General features: G+C 32.3%; 1 protein-coding gene across 1 annotated transcript; it reads left to right on the top strand.

Annotated features, from left to right (window-relative positions):
• Positions 1–2,230: 2,230 nt before the first annotated feature.
• LOC114307352 (putative aminotransferase TAT2) lies at positions 2,231–13,482 on the top strand. The gene is made up of 7 exons (XM_082878889.1): positions 2,231–2,928; positions 8,257–8,596; positions 8,691–8,909; positions 10,339–10,398; positions 11,251–11,406; positions 11,496–11,589; positions 13,018–13,482. Exons 1-7 carry the CDS (start codon positions 2,651–2,653, stop codon positions 13,134–13,136), a joined length of 1,266 nt encoding a protein of 421 aa, XP_082735015.1. The 5' UTR covers positions 2,231–2,650; the 3' UTR covers positions 13,137–13,482.
• The last annotated feature ends 2,966 nt before the right edge of the window (positions 13,483–16,448 follow it).

The raw sequence follows: 16,448 nt of genomic DNA, 5'->3' as shown, positions 1-16,448 counted from the left end.
ATAACTTTTTTGCCTTGATTTACACATTTCAAAAAGAAAGTTAATTAATTTATTTAAAAATTTAAATTTAGAGATTGAGAAGGAAAGTTAACTAAAATATAAATTTGAATTTAAATTTTGATACTACTAAAATATAGGAATTAATCTAAATCTTTCATATATTTTTTTTTTCTTAGTGTTTAATAATTTTCTATGCATCGATATTCCAATTTATATATCTATATTATAGCAAACTAACATTTCATTAAAAAAAAAAAAATCATTAAACCTCCAAAGATTAGTGATGTAGATAGAATCAAACAAAATATGCAGGTCTTAGAGTTTTAAAGTAAAAAATTTATGTTAGAATTTGTTCAAATGTAATTCTCTTAATATTTATATATATTTGTTATTGATTGAAAAAAAGCACCATAAACATTAAGATTATTGTTTTATTATTATTATTATTATTATTATATCGAGTTATTAAAATAAGATGTATTATATGCTTAAACCAAGAATTGTTGGGGGGGGGGGGGGGAAATTGACTCAAACTAAATTTTCTAGACTCATTTTTAATATTTAATCTCATATTTGAACCCTCAAACTAACTTATCTCGGTTACAAAAATCGATAAAGATAATTTTAAACAATCAAGACAATTTTTAATGGCTAGGTGAATGTCACATTGACATAAATATTCAGTCAACTAGCTTTCAAGTCACTTCTAATATTTAGTCCAACACCACAAGTCAATTTAATCCATTTCACATAAGAGTTATAGCAACAATTTTAAGTAAACAAATTTTTAGGTTTTACAAAATAAGAAAAAATTAGTATATTAAAAAATATAATTTATTATTAAAATTAAAATTGCGGAACTTATAAAATGAAATGTATTTATATTTTATTGTAAATAAAATTTTTGTAATTTATTATTTAAATTTTACCAATTAAATTATGACATGCAGATTTTTATAAGAACTTAGGAAATACAATTAACGACATTAGAATAAAAATCTTCACTTAATGTAACTCTAATAAAAATCAATAAAATTCAATTGATTATAAATCACTTTTACAATATTTCAAATAAATTTTATATTATTATTTTAATTTAAAAATTAATTTTTAATTATTTATTTATATTTATACATTACACGAGTAATATGCTAGTTATTTATTAAGCATTAATCTAAACTAACTTGACTTTTCATGCCTTGCCGAAAGTTCCACCATAATGAAACTTGAAAATTTCAAAATTTGATAATTTGGAAATACGTGTCAAATTTGGCTGCAATAATGCTATGGTTACTTACATTCCTACTCACAACTCCACCGAAAGCTTACATGGCATCCATATCACTTTACTGGGCCCACTCTCATAAACAAAAGAATTAAAAAAAAAATACGAATCACAAAAAATCCATTTACTCAACTTCGTGGGCCCTACATTCCTTCATTACAATTACATTGAAGAACAAAATTGAGAGTTTTGTAACTTTTTTTCATTACACGCCTCTTCTTCAGGCGAGAAAGAGGTGTAATGAAGAAAAGTTGCAGAACTCTCAATTTTGTTCTTCAATGTAATTGTAATGAAGGAATGTGGGCCCACGAAATTGAGTCAATGGATTTCTTGTGATTCGTATTTTTTTTTTTTTTAATTTTTTTGTTTATGAGAGTGGGCCTAGTAAAGTGATATGGATGCCATGTAAGCTTTCGGTAGAGTTGTGAGTAGGAATGTAAATAACCATAGCATTATTGATTTGGCTGAGTAAAACTAGAGGGAATGCATGCATTTAGCTTAGGTAAATGTCATAGATCCAAATGAATTATCAAAATTTTCACTAAATCTTTTATATGAGTGTGAGACCTACGCATATAGTTTGTGTGGGTCCTACACTTATGTGAGAGATTTGGTAATTCATTTGAGGTCTCTAGTATAACTCTTTAGCTTAAACCTGACTTTAATAAAAAATTTCAAATTGATGGGTGATTATTGAGTATTTTTGAAATATAGACATGTGGCATTCTATAAGGTTTTGATTAGTAGAAAGGGATAAAGACTCATGATGTATATTAAAAATGAAAAATAATATGAGAACTAAGTAATTGATGATTGATTTAGAATATAATTGTATAATATTATGAAATTATTAAATAATTTTTCCAAATTGAGTTTTGACATTTTGTGTAGTCTGACGTGTCAAAGTTTGGCACAATATAAGAGTACTTGATTGATTTTGGTTCTACTTCCTTCGCTTCCTCATATGAAAAATTATTGGCTGGTACAGAAGTATCACGTTTTTATCAATTACAAATCATCATATACTTGTATTTTTTTGATTATTTAACACAAAATCGTAAGCTACGTCAATCATAAGACCGTCGGGCACACCCAACCGTAGCAGGACCACCTGACGGTAGCACGGTCAACCAATAACTTCTCTCCTGATATACGGAATAGCCGTTGGAGATTTTTTCCCAAGTGGGTGAGCTGAGCTGAAGAGCTGTTTCTGACATCACACATCATCACCTCTATTTATTTGGCTCTCTCTGCGTGTCTCCTTCACACAAACCCTTCTCTCTCTCTCTTTCTCTTTCTCTTTCTCTTTCTCTCTCATACACACACACACGCGCACACACACATACACAGAGAGAGAGAGAGAAGATGGAGAACGGATCATCGACGGCGGTGAGATGGGGTTTCCAAGGGAACAAAGGGCTGAGCAAGGCGTCGGCGATCACCATTAGAGGAATTCTGAACGAGGTTATGGAAAACATCGACAAAGCAGACCCTAGGCCCATCATTCCTCTCGGCCACGGCGACCCCTCTGCTTTTCCCTGCTTTCGTACCACTCCTTTCGCCGAGGACGCCATCGCCGACGCCGTCCGATCCGCCAAATTCAACGGTTATTCTCCTACCGTCGGTATTCTTCCGGCTCGAAGGTATGTATCTTTCTTAGTTTTCTTTTTTAGGCGTCAATACACACACAACGACACAATGTAATATATAATAATACAATAATGAATGATTCGAAACACACAAAACAACGTGGTTTTAAATATAAAATGATATTATTTTGACACATTCAAGTCACAAAAATTCAGACTATTAAACATTTTTTATAATAATAATAATCATATTATATGGTCAATGTTATGGTATCCTTAAATATTTGGGTTCATATTATTCAGTGTGTTTGGTTTGAGTTTTTTAGATTAAGTTTTTTAAAAATTAGGTTTTTTTATTTTTGTGTTTTTTTGTTTTTAGTGAATATTTTTTAAATTTTAAATATATTTTTTTTTACTTTTTTAGATGCACCTTACTTAAATGTATCTAAAAAGTAAAAAATTTGTGAAATAATATTTTAAAAAATTAATAAATACATAAAAAGATAAAAAATATACTGAATTTTCGTATTATTTTATTTTATTTTTGGTACTTAGTGAATTTTTAAAAGGTTTTTTTCAATTTTTTTTATTTTTTAGGTATATTTATGTTAGGTATGTTTAAAAATTTAAAAAATTATTTAAAATATTAAAAAAATCAATAAAAATAAAAAAACATAAAAATTAAAAAAATAGAATCTTTGAAAAGTATTTTTAAAAAATGGTAACCAAACAAGGTGAATGTATTTTAGAATATTCTGTCTTTTCTGATGGTGGCTGACTCGACTTTGCACCGACAACTTTCAACTACTATTAAAGAATATTAAAATACTAGTTGAATTCATGCATTTTTGATGGGTTGAAGTGATGTTTTTAAGGTTAAATTATACAAATATTATTTTAAAAAGTTGGTAAAAAATTAATTTTTTAATTTTTTTGATCTATTTTATTTTTTTATGAATAAAAAATGTGAAAGGTGACTGACTTTGAGCCCTTCTCAAACGATCTCTAAATGATCAAAGATTAAAGTGACATTTGATTAACGGATGAAAATATACAAATTAAATGAAAAAGGTTAAAGGGTCCGTTTGGCAAGCAAGGTTGGGGCTAAAATAGCCACAAAAGACAAAATAGACTATTTTAGCCACAACAAACAAAACATCACATCCAACCCATAATCATTACACTCTTCTCTCACAAAAAAAGTCAAAAAAGCCAAAAAGCCAAAAAGCCCTTCCCAAACCAAGTTTTTTAGCCCAGGCTAAAATAGCCAAAAAAGCCAAAAAGCCAAAAAGCCAACCCACTTCCCAAACGGAGGCAAAGTGATATTTGATTGAGTGGTGGTAATTTATTCTAAAATTTATATTTATTTTTCATACACAATGATATTATAGTTTATTAAAATAGGAAAGAAAAATATTATATAAACTCACGTTTTAAGATTGAGATCTTCTCAACTCCATTACATGATTTAAGAATTAATATTTTAAATTTAAAAAGAATTATTACAAACTTTTAAATAATTCAATGGAGATCCTTCTTTACAATTTTGAAATGGAGGATTACAATCCAATTTTTAGACCAAAAGACAACACATGTCAGGTCGCAGCCTTTCCTGTGCTGTAGCAGCTTCCGGCCATTTCCTTTAAATATAGGTAGTCTTAGATAAAAAGTGAGATGATTAGTTGATGATTAACGAAGATATGAGAGAGAGAGAGAGTTGCATTATAAATATTTTAATTGTTATATTATTGAGCCTTCGTTTGAGAAGTGGGTTGACTTTTTAGTTTTTTTGGCTATTTTAGCCTGGTTTGGGAAGAGTTTTTTGACTTTTTGACTTTTTTTGCGAAAGAGGATTGTAATAATTATGGGTTGGATTTGATATTTTGTTTTTTATGACTAAAATAATTTATTTTATTTTTTGTAGCTATTTTAGCAACTAACTCACCCAAATCTCCTTGCCAAACCCACCATGAGTTTGAAAAGTTGGTTTAATTTTTTAACTTTAAATAGACTCAACAAAACATTTAGAACAACTCTCTCAGATATTCTCTGATCTATCACTTACACATATATATCATTTTTTCTATTTGATGATTTTATGGTGTAACTATTTATTACTGTATGCAATAATCTATACCACTGAACCGCTTCCATATTTTAGGCTCCGCCCAATATTTTTTTTTTTTTTTTTTTTTTTTTGAATTTTGAATTTTGAAAGTAAAAAAAAAATAACAACACCTAATTAGTACATATTAATGTGTATTTAGTAAGGGAAAAATTGAGTACACACCTAATCTTTAGCATAATGTACAAGATAGTTGCCTCATAACTTGAACCTATAATCTCAAGATTATTAGACCAAGGTTTTTGAACCTTAACGTCATGTTTGATTCACAATACTAATAGTGAGGTATTAATAATCCTATTAAATTAGTGTGGTATTAACTATCCTACCCTACCCCATTATTAATAATCCTACAAATTTGTTAGATTAATTATCCATTGGATTAATAGTCCTAAACCAAAATGTCAAAACAAACATGGGATGATTGGGCCCACGGATTAATAATCCTAATCCCATGTTTTAATCCTTCCAATCAAACATGTCCTAAAAGTATTGTATAAAAATTAAGGATGGAACCAATTTTCAATGGTCCTTGTGGGGGTGAGAGATCTGGCAGTTTATCAACTGCTCAATCACTCAACATCCCACATCGTCGGCAACCGATTTAATTTTTTTGATCTTTGACGACTCTACACTTCGTTTTCAATTTCAATCGGTTATGTACAACCACTAGTCAATCATTCGGCTTCGTTTGGGAATAAGTTTTTTTAATAATTTTTTTATTTTTTAGCTAAAATGTAATGTAAAAAAAAATAGTATGTTTGAGATGATTTTTGACTTTTTACAAAAAGATGTATAAAAAATTTAAAAAATAAAATAAAATTTTAAACTTTTTAATATGAATTTTTAATTTTTTTAATTTTTTTAATTTTTTAATTAAAAAAATCACTTACCAACCAAGGCTAACTCACCACCATTCTAACTGGTGCCAACCAACCACCTATCTCATTTCCTCACTACACTACCTAGCTTTCTTATCAACCATTGCTGCCATAAACCATAGCCTGTAAAATGTTTCTGTCCAATCACTGAAGCTAAAATCATAGGCAATAGTAACTAAGAGCATCTATAGTAGATGTGTTAAAATTATTTATGAAAGTGTATCTTATGATAAAAAATAATAAAAGTGAGACTTAAAAATGTGTGTTAAGGTGTGTTAAGAGTTTGTTAATTTTAAAGAGTGAGTGGTGATATAATGAATGTGTTAAGAAGTGTGTTAAGTGATATATAAATATATTATATATAATATATCTGTCCTCTCTCTCTTTCTCTTTCTTCTTTCTCTTTCCAGCACAAAGATGGATTCATTGCTAGCAAAATTTCTTTCTCTCTTCCACTTTGATTCAGAACCAAAACCCCCAACTTCCAACACACCCTTTCCCTGCAAGTTGTTGTGTTGCATTCCTATTATCTAAAATCAAACCCCACAACCACCCAACAAACCAAAGATCTTAAATAACCAAGAAAGAATGATTTTTTTTGTTTTTTTGAAATGGATATTGGGATTTCTATAATGGGTTTTCAAAGATTCAAGCTTGAAACCAAACTTGGGGTTGTGGCAATGGTTGTGTTGATGGTGCGTTGTAGAGGAGGAAACACTGATGGAGAGTGCAAGTGATTGCAAATTTTTTTTTTTTACTTAAACGGTCCAGACGTTCGGAAAGACATCCGGCCGGACTTTCCCACGCCACTTTCCCACGTCCCCCCCTCTCTCTCCCTCGCTGGCTAAAACGCTGGGTGTAATTAGCAGCTTTGCTAACATCTGACACTAATTTGAGCCTTCATTAACAGCTCCATTGCAACACCCAAAGTGATTTTCAACTAGTTAAAATTTAGTGACTGACACTAAAACACTGCTTAACACATTCATTGTGGATGTTCTAATCCACAAATGGATAGCATGTACATGCTTATTTTTTGGCAAAACAATGTTCATAAATATTAGTTGAAATTTACAGGTATACATCTCTATACATATATGATATATGTGTTAGTTATTATTGTACATGAAAACTTAATGATTATTCTTAGAAGTACTTTTTTTTTTTTCCTCTTTGAAAAAGCAATAAATATACTAGGATGACTTTTTTGTTTAAAGGTCTGAAACCTACTAGGATGACTTTTTTGTTTAAAGGTCTGAAACGATTATGGTGGTATCTCTTATATTATATAAATTATTTATTTTAATGTTATTAATAATTTTATAAAAAAATATAAATAAAGTCTAATTTTAACAAATTTAATTAACTTAGTTGCACTAAAAACTAAAATAAAATAAATTAAAATTTATGTGTAATTCGGATTTAACTCGGATCGGGCTTGAGCAGATAATCTTGATAGCTCTCAGCACCACTTGTGCTGGATTTAGACAACCTCTCAATCCGTCAGAACCCGCCCGAGTTGCACCCTTAATACCCTCTCTCTCGGGATGGATCTAGAATTTGAACTTCGGAGGGTAAAAACATATGTAACTTTTTATTGAAAAATGTTATTATAAAATTTTAAATTTTGAATTATACTAGCACAAAAAAATGAATAATATTATTATTAATCAGCAAGGACCCTGACTCCAGCCCAAATCAGCTCGGCCCATTGTTAGGTCATAAACCTCCCTCTCAACATACTAGGTCATTTTGTATAATTGACATTACATTCTCTTAGCCATATGTGTCCAATATAATTGCACTCTCTACTGTCTTTTTGAAATTTCACTTTCCTTGTACACTCAGCAATTAACGGTTATTAGACAAAATTAATTTGAAATCTCTTTATTTGCTTACTGCTTCAAACATCTGGTACATGTTGAACAGTCCACTGAGCATTTTATTATAAGTTGGTTGCTAATATATGTACTGACTTTGGAGGGGAAAGTATGTGCTCAATCCTACCACATGGAATCAAATTTCTTGAAATTACTGAAAAACTAATAAAAGAAAATGCTTCAAATTACAAAACATATTTATGGTCCATTGTAAATTTGTGATTCACTAAATTTTTGATGCCCAAAGTGTATTTGCATTCCTTTTCTGTGTCCATCTCAAGAAACATTCCGAAAACCGTCTTAATCCATCAAAGGCAAATCCCAACTTCAAGGGAGTTTCCACTCCACACACACCCAAAAAAAAAAGAAAAAAAAAATGTATGAAGAACGAAAAATCATTCATGTTATAAAATAGAAATGAAAAAGTAAAAAAAGAGAAATGTTCTTTCTCATGGAAACCAATCCGTTTCATTCTTACACCTTTATTTTTAAATAGGGCCATAGCAGAGTACCTCTCAAAAGATCTTCCATACAAGTTGTCACCAGACGATGTTTATTTGACAATTGGATGTACACAAGCAATTGAAGTTATGTTAACAGTTCTTGCTCGTCCAAATGCAAACATTCTGCTCCCAAGACCAGGCTTCCCACTCTATGAAGCCCGTGCTGCATTTAGCCATCTTGAAGTCCGCCACTATGATCTTCTTCCAGAGAAAGGTTGGGAGGTAGATCTTGATGCAGTTGAAGCTCTAGCAGATGAAAATACTGTCGCTATGGCTATTATTAATCCTGGCAATCCTTGTGGGAATGTCTTTACATACCAACATTTAAAGCAGGTGTGTGTTTAATTTTGTAAAGTTAGAAATGTGTATGCTAGTAATATCATGGTTTTTGGTTGTAATGTTGGTCGTTGATGGTCTACTTTCTTAGGTTGCTAAGACTGCAAGAAAGCTTGGAATATTAGTGATTGCTGATGAAGTTTATGATCATCTTACTTTTGGGAGTAACCCATTCGTGCCCATGGGAGTCTTTGGATCAATTGCACCTGTTATTACAGTTGGGTCTATATCCAAGAGGTGGATTGTTCCAGGTTGGCGACTTGGTTGGCTTGTCACAAATGATCCCAATGGCATCCTTGCAAAATATGGGGTTCTCTCTCTCTCTATCTCCCTCTCCCTCTCTCCCTCCCTCCCCTTGCATGTTTTCTCATGCCATAGTAGTGTCCCCCTTATTTAGTCCAACAAGTATAGAACAAATTAACTCAATGTGACGAGTATTGGCCATTTGATTTAAAAACACATTCTGAGAAAAATTATTATTGAAGTCATCAAATTCAAGGGGGGTTATTCAACATGAAAAGTTGTAGTGTTGCTTCTGATCGGCTTTCTTAGAGTGCAACAAAAAATTTTGATAAAAAATTAAGCTGTAGTAAGTTACTCAAGAAAGAATTCCTTCTCTTTGTGTTGTGTAATGTTATGGCAGAATTGTATTGTTGTTTATTTGATCAGCCAAAAAAAAATCTGCTCTAACAACACAAAGAGAAGGAATTCTTACTAGATGTTTGGCTTTCCAGAGGCATTGTAAATTACATTCTACGTTACAGTGGCATAGAAAATTTTCTATTATCCAATTTGAGGCTTGGTACTTGAAGTTGTTACCAACAAGCTGTTGCTTTTTTATTTTCTCATTGAATGTGGTAAAGTTGTGAGGAAATTCTAGTCTTTGAGTCTTTCTAAAATGAAGTGGTATTGTTCCTAAAAAAACAAAAACCTAGCAAAGCTGTATTTTACATCTGTTATGACTACCATGCCACCTAATCCAACATGAATATTGTGCCAAGGAAACAATACAGGTTTTGATATTTGCAGGTGGTCCTTCTGTGATGGTGTGGTTGACTGACCACTGATCTTTTCTTAAGATTGCTGGTTTTTATTCCTTAGTTCTTTCATTATTTTATATAACCTAGTGGCAGTGGACATTGAAACTTCATATAAAATAGCATTTGAAGTACATTTTAGAAATCTTAATGTGGTATATCCCTAACTAAAAAGTACACCCAATTTAGTCCCCAAATGTATATTGTCATAACTAGCTTACTAGGATTGAAAATTGAAGATGGATCATATAGTAGGATCCTATGTTACCAATTCAAAAAATAGATGCTTAGAGTGTAAGGCAATTTGAAAATAAAGCAATGACAAATCAATTTATGATTATTTAATCAATTGGTTCAGGATGTCCAGAAATACAATCTATAGTATACTAGTTGCCTATTGAAGTAATGTTTCCTCTCTCCAAGGAAATTTAAATAAAACATTGATTTTAAAAATGGGATTAAAGCAGGGAAAATTGGTATATTTATTGGTATTGGGTGGTGTACTGTTTTCAAATGACAAGGAAGATGATGAGCTGCCTTTTTTCATTTGAAATTTTCTTATCAAAATTCTGTTTGTACTGTGCTTACTATATGTAAGGCAAGTGAAATGATATTGATGCTTCTTACTGATGCTCTGTTTCAAATTTACCATGATTCCCTTGATGTTTCACATGAAACTTATGTCTATTTTCTTCTTTCCAGATAGTTGACTGCATTAAGGGCTTTCTAAATATTTCCGCTGACCCGGCAACTTTCATTCAGGTTTGTTGTTCAAAATGCTTTTTCTGAATAATAGACACTAAGAATTGAAATTTCAATACTATTAGAATTCAAAAGATACAGCTAAGATGTGCTGATAAAAAATACATACAACAAAGAAGTTCTAATCTTGTGTTACTGCTGAAGCCCGGAAATGTTAGACGAATCAAATCAAGAATTTTCCATTGGAGAGTTGAAGTAGGTAGCAGTAAGGATATGGCATAAGAATAATGTGTATTACAAAAACATAAACTCCTTATAGTCCCCCCCCCCCCCAAAAAAAAAAAAAAAAAAAGAAAAGAAAAGAAATTGTTAAAGCATGCATCACAAAACACGTCCATAGAGGTTATAAGTTGGTTGAAAATCTTGAGTACTTTGCCTTTTAATGGCTCATGTAACAGAGCAAAGCTATGGTCATGATTCATTTCTTATCAAATTATCCACTGCTGAATTCCTTATGGTTAACTTTTTATTTAAATTATTTATTGTTTCTGTCATTGGCCAAAAAAAAGAAATAGGAAGAAATATACATTTACAAATACACTATTTACTTATTTATTTTTAATTTTTTGTGATTCGTCATGGTGGGCAATTTACATTGTCTCTGATGTATTCTGTCAACTACATTGTTTCCATAATTTAGTTTGATTTATATTATACAAATAAAATTCATCCAAGAATTTGTATTGTGCTTTATCTGTTTCACTGATTTATTAATACCATTGGCAGTTGTATTTCATCTTTATTTTTCTAAAGCTTACACTTTACTGGAAGAGATTGAGCACACCGTCTAGTCATTCTAGTTTGATTGCTTTCCTTCTGGAGATATGATTTTTGAGGTTTTTACATTATCAGGGTGCAATTCCTCAAATCCTTGAGAAAACGAAAGATGATTTCTTTTCCAAAATTGTTAATGTACTGAGAGAAGCTGCAGACATTTGCTATTATGGAATTAAAGAGATCCCTTGCATTTCTTGCCCAAGCAAACCTGAAGGATCTATGTTTGTAATGGTAAGGATGTAGAAAATTTGATAATGATTTGTGATTCAAATTGGGTGGGTCAAATATGTCTGTTACGACAATTGGTGCTTTTATTTTAGGTGAAACTAAATCTGTCAGTCCTGGAAGACATTAAAGATGATATTGACTTCTCTTTCAAGCTGGCAAAGGAGGAGTCTGTGATTGTTCTACCAGGTAAGAAGCAAACAAATTAAGCTCCTAAAGCTAGTTCAATGCTAACATTTTTTTAGCACTCTTTTTTATATTAGCTTGTAAACTTCATGAGCTGTGTAACTACTTGTGAAATCTGTTGTTTATTTCTCTATCTGTCAGTTAAATGTTAAAGAAAATAATATGCCATCAGTATTTCTGTGCCTTGTGATGCATTACACTCTGAAATTTGTGATCCTTATCTTGCTGACTTGGCAACAACCGCATGGTGAAGAGCAAGGGCTAAAATTTTATGAGACTTCATTCTTACTCGTTGGAATTGTATGTGTTTATTAAACTTTAATGCATCAAAGCATACTTAGTTTGTAGACTGAAAACCCTAACAGATAGTTTATTGAATGGAGACTTGCATTGTTTTGTTATAGCAAGTACATAAATCCATAATATTTGTAGGCATGCAACAGGGGAAGAGATTGAACTATTCTATAATTGTGACAGTGCGAAAATTCTAGATGTGGTGGTTGTTGTTGTCACATTTCAGTGATCTGAAGTTTTTAACTTCTTTCATCCTCCTCGTCGCACATTTTCAGTTGGGCTTTTATTTCCTGTGGTATGTTGTTCTAGATATCTTAATCTTCCAGTTTCAAGAGAGTGTAGAATTTAAGAGCACTTCATTTCTTGTGTGATTCTATTGTTGGTTTCGAATGAATTGCATCCTAGAGCTCTGACAAGGTAATCCTCAAATGATTGTTTTGGGGCTATTTTAACGACATCAAAAGCAAAAGAATAACTGAAGATATGATTTTAAACCAGTGACTACAGAAGAGAATTGTTCCCAACTCATTTCTCATAATTAACAGGAATGACATTTGAATCATATGCCTTTCTTTGTTTTCTATGACAATTTACAATGTTGTAGTTTGATCTTTAGTCTAGTTAGATGTCTGTTCAATTTTTCAATTTTTTTATTTGTTCAACCTCTTGATAAAAATTGTGCTTCTCTTCAAATATTGACGTTCTGCATAGCATTTAATAAAAATACATTTAGGGTCTTACATATGAAATTCTAAAACAAAACTGAATTGGAACTAAGATGTTTGGATTTTGACTAATTTGGACATTTTTTGCATACAAAATCGCTTCAGCTGGAGGGTATTTCAAAAAGAAATGGTGGTTATGAATTGTGGTAGTCATGGTAACAACGGCAGTTTCACTAGTTTTGGCACTATCTCAGTGCTTCCAAATTTAATAGACATGACAATTGGGAATGGAAAATTTTACTGAGACTACAGTATTCAAATCATTGGGTTCAGTGTCCTTACTGAATGTGTTTTGTCACAATCTTATTTTAATGTACCTTAAGGAGTATACTTCTTGGGTTTTTGATTTTGGCATCTTACTTGCGAAATTGCAAATAAATCACTGACATCTAATAATGTCCTTTGTTTGCAGGGGTGGCTGTAGGACTAAAGAATTGGCTCCGCATAACATTTGCCATTGAGCCATCATTTCTTGAAGAAGGCCTGGGGAGAATAAAAGCTTTCTACCTAAGGCATGCTAAGAAGCAATAAGGTAGGTGACATTGATGCATCAAGCTATTTGAAGTCATGAAGTCTCAACGAAGGGGTCATGTTTCCTCTCTAGTAACTTGGTTGTTGTGCAGAATTTGAATTTGAAAAGTGTGATTCTGATGTTTACTGTTGAGCAACAACTGCTCATTGATCTCACATCCTTTCAAATTAATAATCTTTCCTGTTCCTCAAGGGTAGTATTAGTAGCTCAAGCCTTGAATATCGTGTAATAAGGACACAAGATGGTGGTGGTGATCAGCAACTCCTTGTTGAATGTCACGCTTCCTCTCATTATTGTAGTTATTATTTTCAATAATTTATTCAGCATTCAAGTGTTGTGACTAAACAATTGTTTTCTTTTTGCATTTATTTTCAATGCTGAAAAGTTCCAAAATGCAATTACATAGTAGTCCCAGTCCCAGCTGCAAACTTTCTTAAGATGAAGATCAATTGATGGATCTGTTCTCATGCTTTTTGCATGTGCTCTCTCTGTTTTTATGTCCTGGATTGTAGTCTGCTGGCTGGTTGGCTGATGACAAGTTGAAAATATCACTCCAGCTGTTGAGTTACGTAGCTCATGTAACAATGAAGCTAACAATTTGATTCAAGGAATATATATATATATATATATATATAAACATATATTAATGGCTTAGAGGGCATGATGTTCCTAATCTCCAGTAAAAAGAGATCAGAATCAATCTTAGAGATGTGTACCCCTTTGGCATTTTTGTTGTGTAGGCAATTTCATTCTAAATTATGTATTTTTTATATTTTAGCTTAGTCGAGTCCATGGACAAAGTTTAGTAGTTGAATTTTCAAGATGGTGATGCAAAGCTCTAATGGTGTGATTGAAAAAAGAAAAACGTGCCTTGATGAGAAAGGTAAAATCATGCATTGCATTATCATTCCATTTAGATTTTGTTTTTGTTAGGTTTTTGGTTGGATTTTAATGACCACGGATAATTTAATGGGAGATTTACGGGCCGGTCATATTGAACAGATTTATTTTCCCGTAAGTCTTGGTCATTTTTTCACCTATCAATATCCTCAAAGCACCCTTCTTACACCTCCTTTTAACAACTCAATCATCATATCACTGTCATGAGCCACCACTGTCCACTTCTAGCCTCAGCAATCACTTTCAACCTCTAGTGATAACCTTCGATGACACCTCCGGCAACCTTCGGCAATCACATCTGTCAACCACTTCCAATGACAATTTCCGACGCCATTTTTTAGCAAAAATAACGTCCATTTCCACTACATCCTTAGATCTGAGGCCGATCTTTGATCGGACGAGCATGGATGCTCAATTCATGACCTTCCTCTTTCGTACCTAAGTTCCCGAGCCGAGACACTCTTGGTGATGACGGATAAGTGACCTTTGGCACGAGTCTCGAGTTTCCTAAATTTTTCAAAAAAATATTTAGGTGGCGACTCTGTATATGGCAAAACAGTTCATTTTTCGCAATTTGATTCAAAATCGATTTTCCAAAAGATTTGCCGAATTTGGATTTTTTGTTGTTTAACTATTTCACATTGTACTTGTGAGATCAAATTCAGAACTATGGGAGCCCAATACTGTAGGGTTTATTCGTCTTTCGAAAGGGAGCACGAAAAGTAGAGTTATAGAGAATTGTATTATTTTCTGATCATAGTGAAAACCGCAATAGCCGTGGATGTAGTCCTATTCTGAAATAAACCACGTAAATCCTTATATTCTTTGTGTGTTAATTCTTCGATTTGTTTATTTTTCTTGTTGGTTATTTTGTGTCTCTCCGATCCTGATTAGGAAGAGACATTTTCCTAACAATGTGCTAAAGGAGGTTGAGCATCATTATATCGATGATAACAATGGGAGGCAAGTTGACCAGGGCCATTACAAGTTTGGCACTGAGGGCGATGTTCACTTTGGAAAACCGATTGCCAAAGGAGGACAAGTGATGACCCCCATGATTATGACTAATAGAGAATGAACCACGGCCACCTCAGCCATGAGAAGAAGATGAGCTGCTACATTAAACTAACTGGCAGTTCAAAAGGCAGCCACTGGAGGGATAATGATAGTAGGAGCAATGGTAGTAAAGGTGACGGGCTCAGAACAGGCGGCAATTGTAGTAACAAGATTCTTAAAAATCAAAATGCAAGCCTTTGAGCATATAAATATTGAAATCAACTAGAGAAAGAGGTTGACCCGCTACTACAAGTTCACTGAACAGAGCTTTGGCTCAATGTAAAGAGAAGCTTCAAGTGTATGCCAGACATAGTTTGAAATACCATAGCGAATTGGTCAATTTGTAACAGGTTTTGGACCCTCTAAGTCTGATATACCCCGATATACCACTATGATTCAATTTCACAAGCAAACCAGCCAGTTCGCGTTGCGAACTGATGTGAACTAAATATGGACCCAGCCCACAACTTTTAAGTGGTAACCCCATTAAGTAGTAAGTCTGATTGTGTTGAAAATGCATTCCATCATGGCAATAGTGAGGTCTGTCAATCCTACTTCTTGATTAAGAAAAAACAAAAAAGAAAATTCTATATTCCTTTACATACTTATCTTGATGAAATGCAAAAATTATTTCTTTGATTGGTATATGAAACGATTGTTAGAATACAATGCGTAGTTAAATCTAATGAAATTAAAATAATTGGATAACGTGTGGAGAAATTTATGAATGATTTTTTTTTTTTTATTTAAAATAAGAAAAATAATCTAGCCATAAATTCTTTCAGTAACTTTATAGCCATAAATTCAACAGCAAATTATGGAATTTTTTGTCAATACCTGAATTATGTAACCTTGGTATATAAGTTGACATCTAACAGCAAGAATGCATGGAATGACTTAACTTCTTGTGTAAGTATTGACACTGATAACATTTATTGCAGGGATTGCAATGGGATTGAAGAATTGGCTTCGGATAACGTTTTCCATGGAACCATCATTGCTTGAAGATGGCCTTGGGAGGATAAAAGCTTTCTACTTGAGGCATGCCAAGAAGCAATAAGATCCCTTTTTCCTTTAGGTCAGGGTTAGTTGTGATGATCTACAAGTGCACGTTGAATTCTGCAATAGGTTAGTTGTGGTATTACTATGTGGCTATTCCCCCAATGCTTTGGCTGGTTTAAATACAATAGCTTAGTTCGGGCAATCTTGATTAGTCAAGTTTAAATAAATATGTGGTTAGTACAAGAATAAAAAGAGCGTTTCTAAGAGAGAACACTACTACAAATATAGATAAAGATCACACTTTTTTGGTGTGATGTATGTTTTTTAATCACACTTTTTAAGTTTTATTAAAG

Source organism: Camellia sinensis, chromosome 7, assembly GCF_055761805.1.
Source record: "Camellia sinensis isolate YWXY chromosome 7, ASM5576180v1, whole genome shotgun sequence".
Taxonomy (NCBI): domain Eukaryota; kingdom Viridiplantae; phylum Streptophyta; class Magnoliopsida; order Ericales; family Theaceae; genus Camellia; species Camellia sinensis.
The sequence above is the reverse complement of the archived record's forward strand: the minus strand, read 5'-3'. Positions and strand labels throughout refer to the sequence as shown.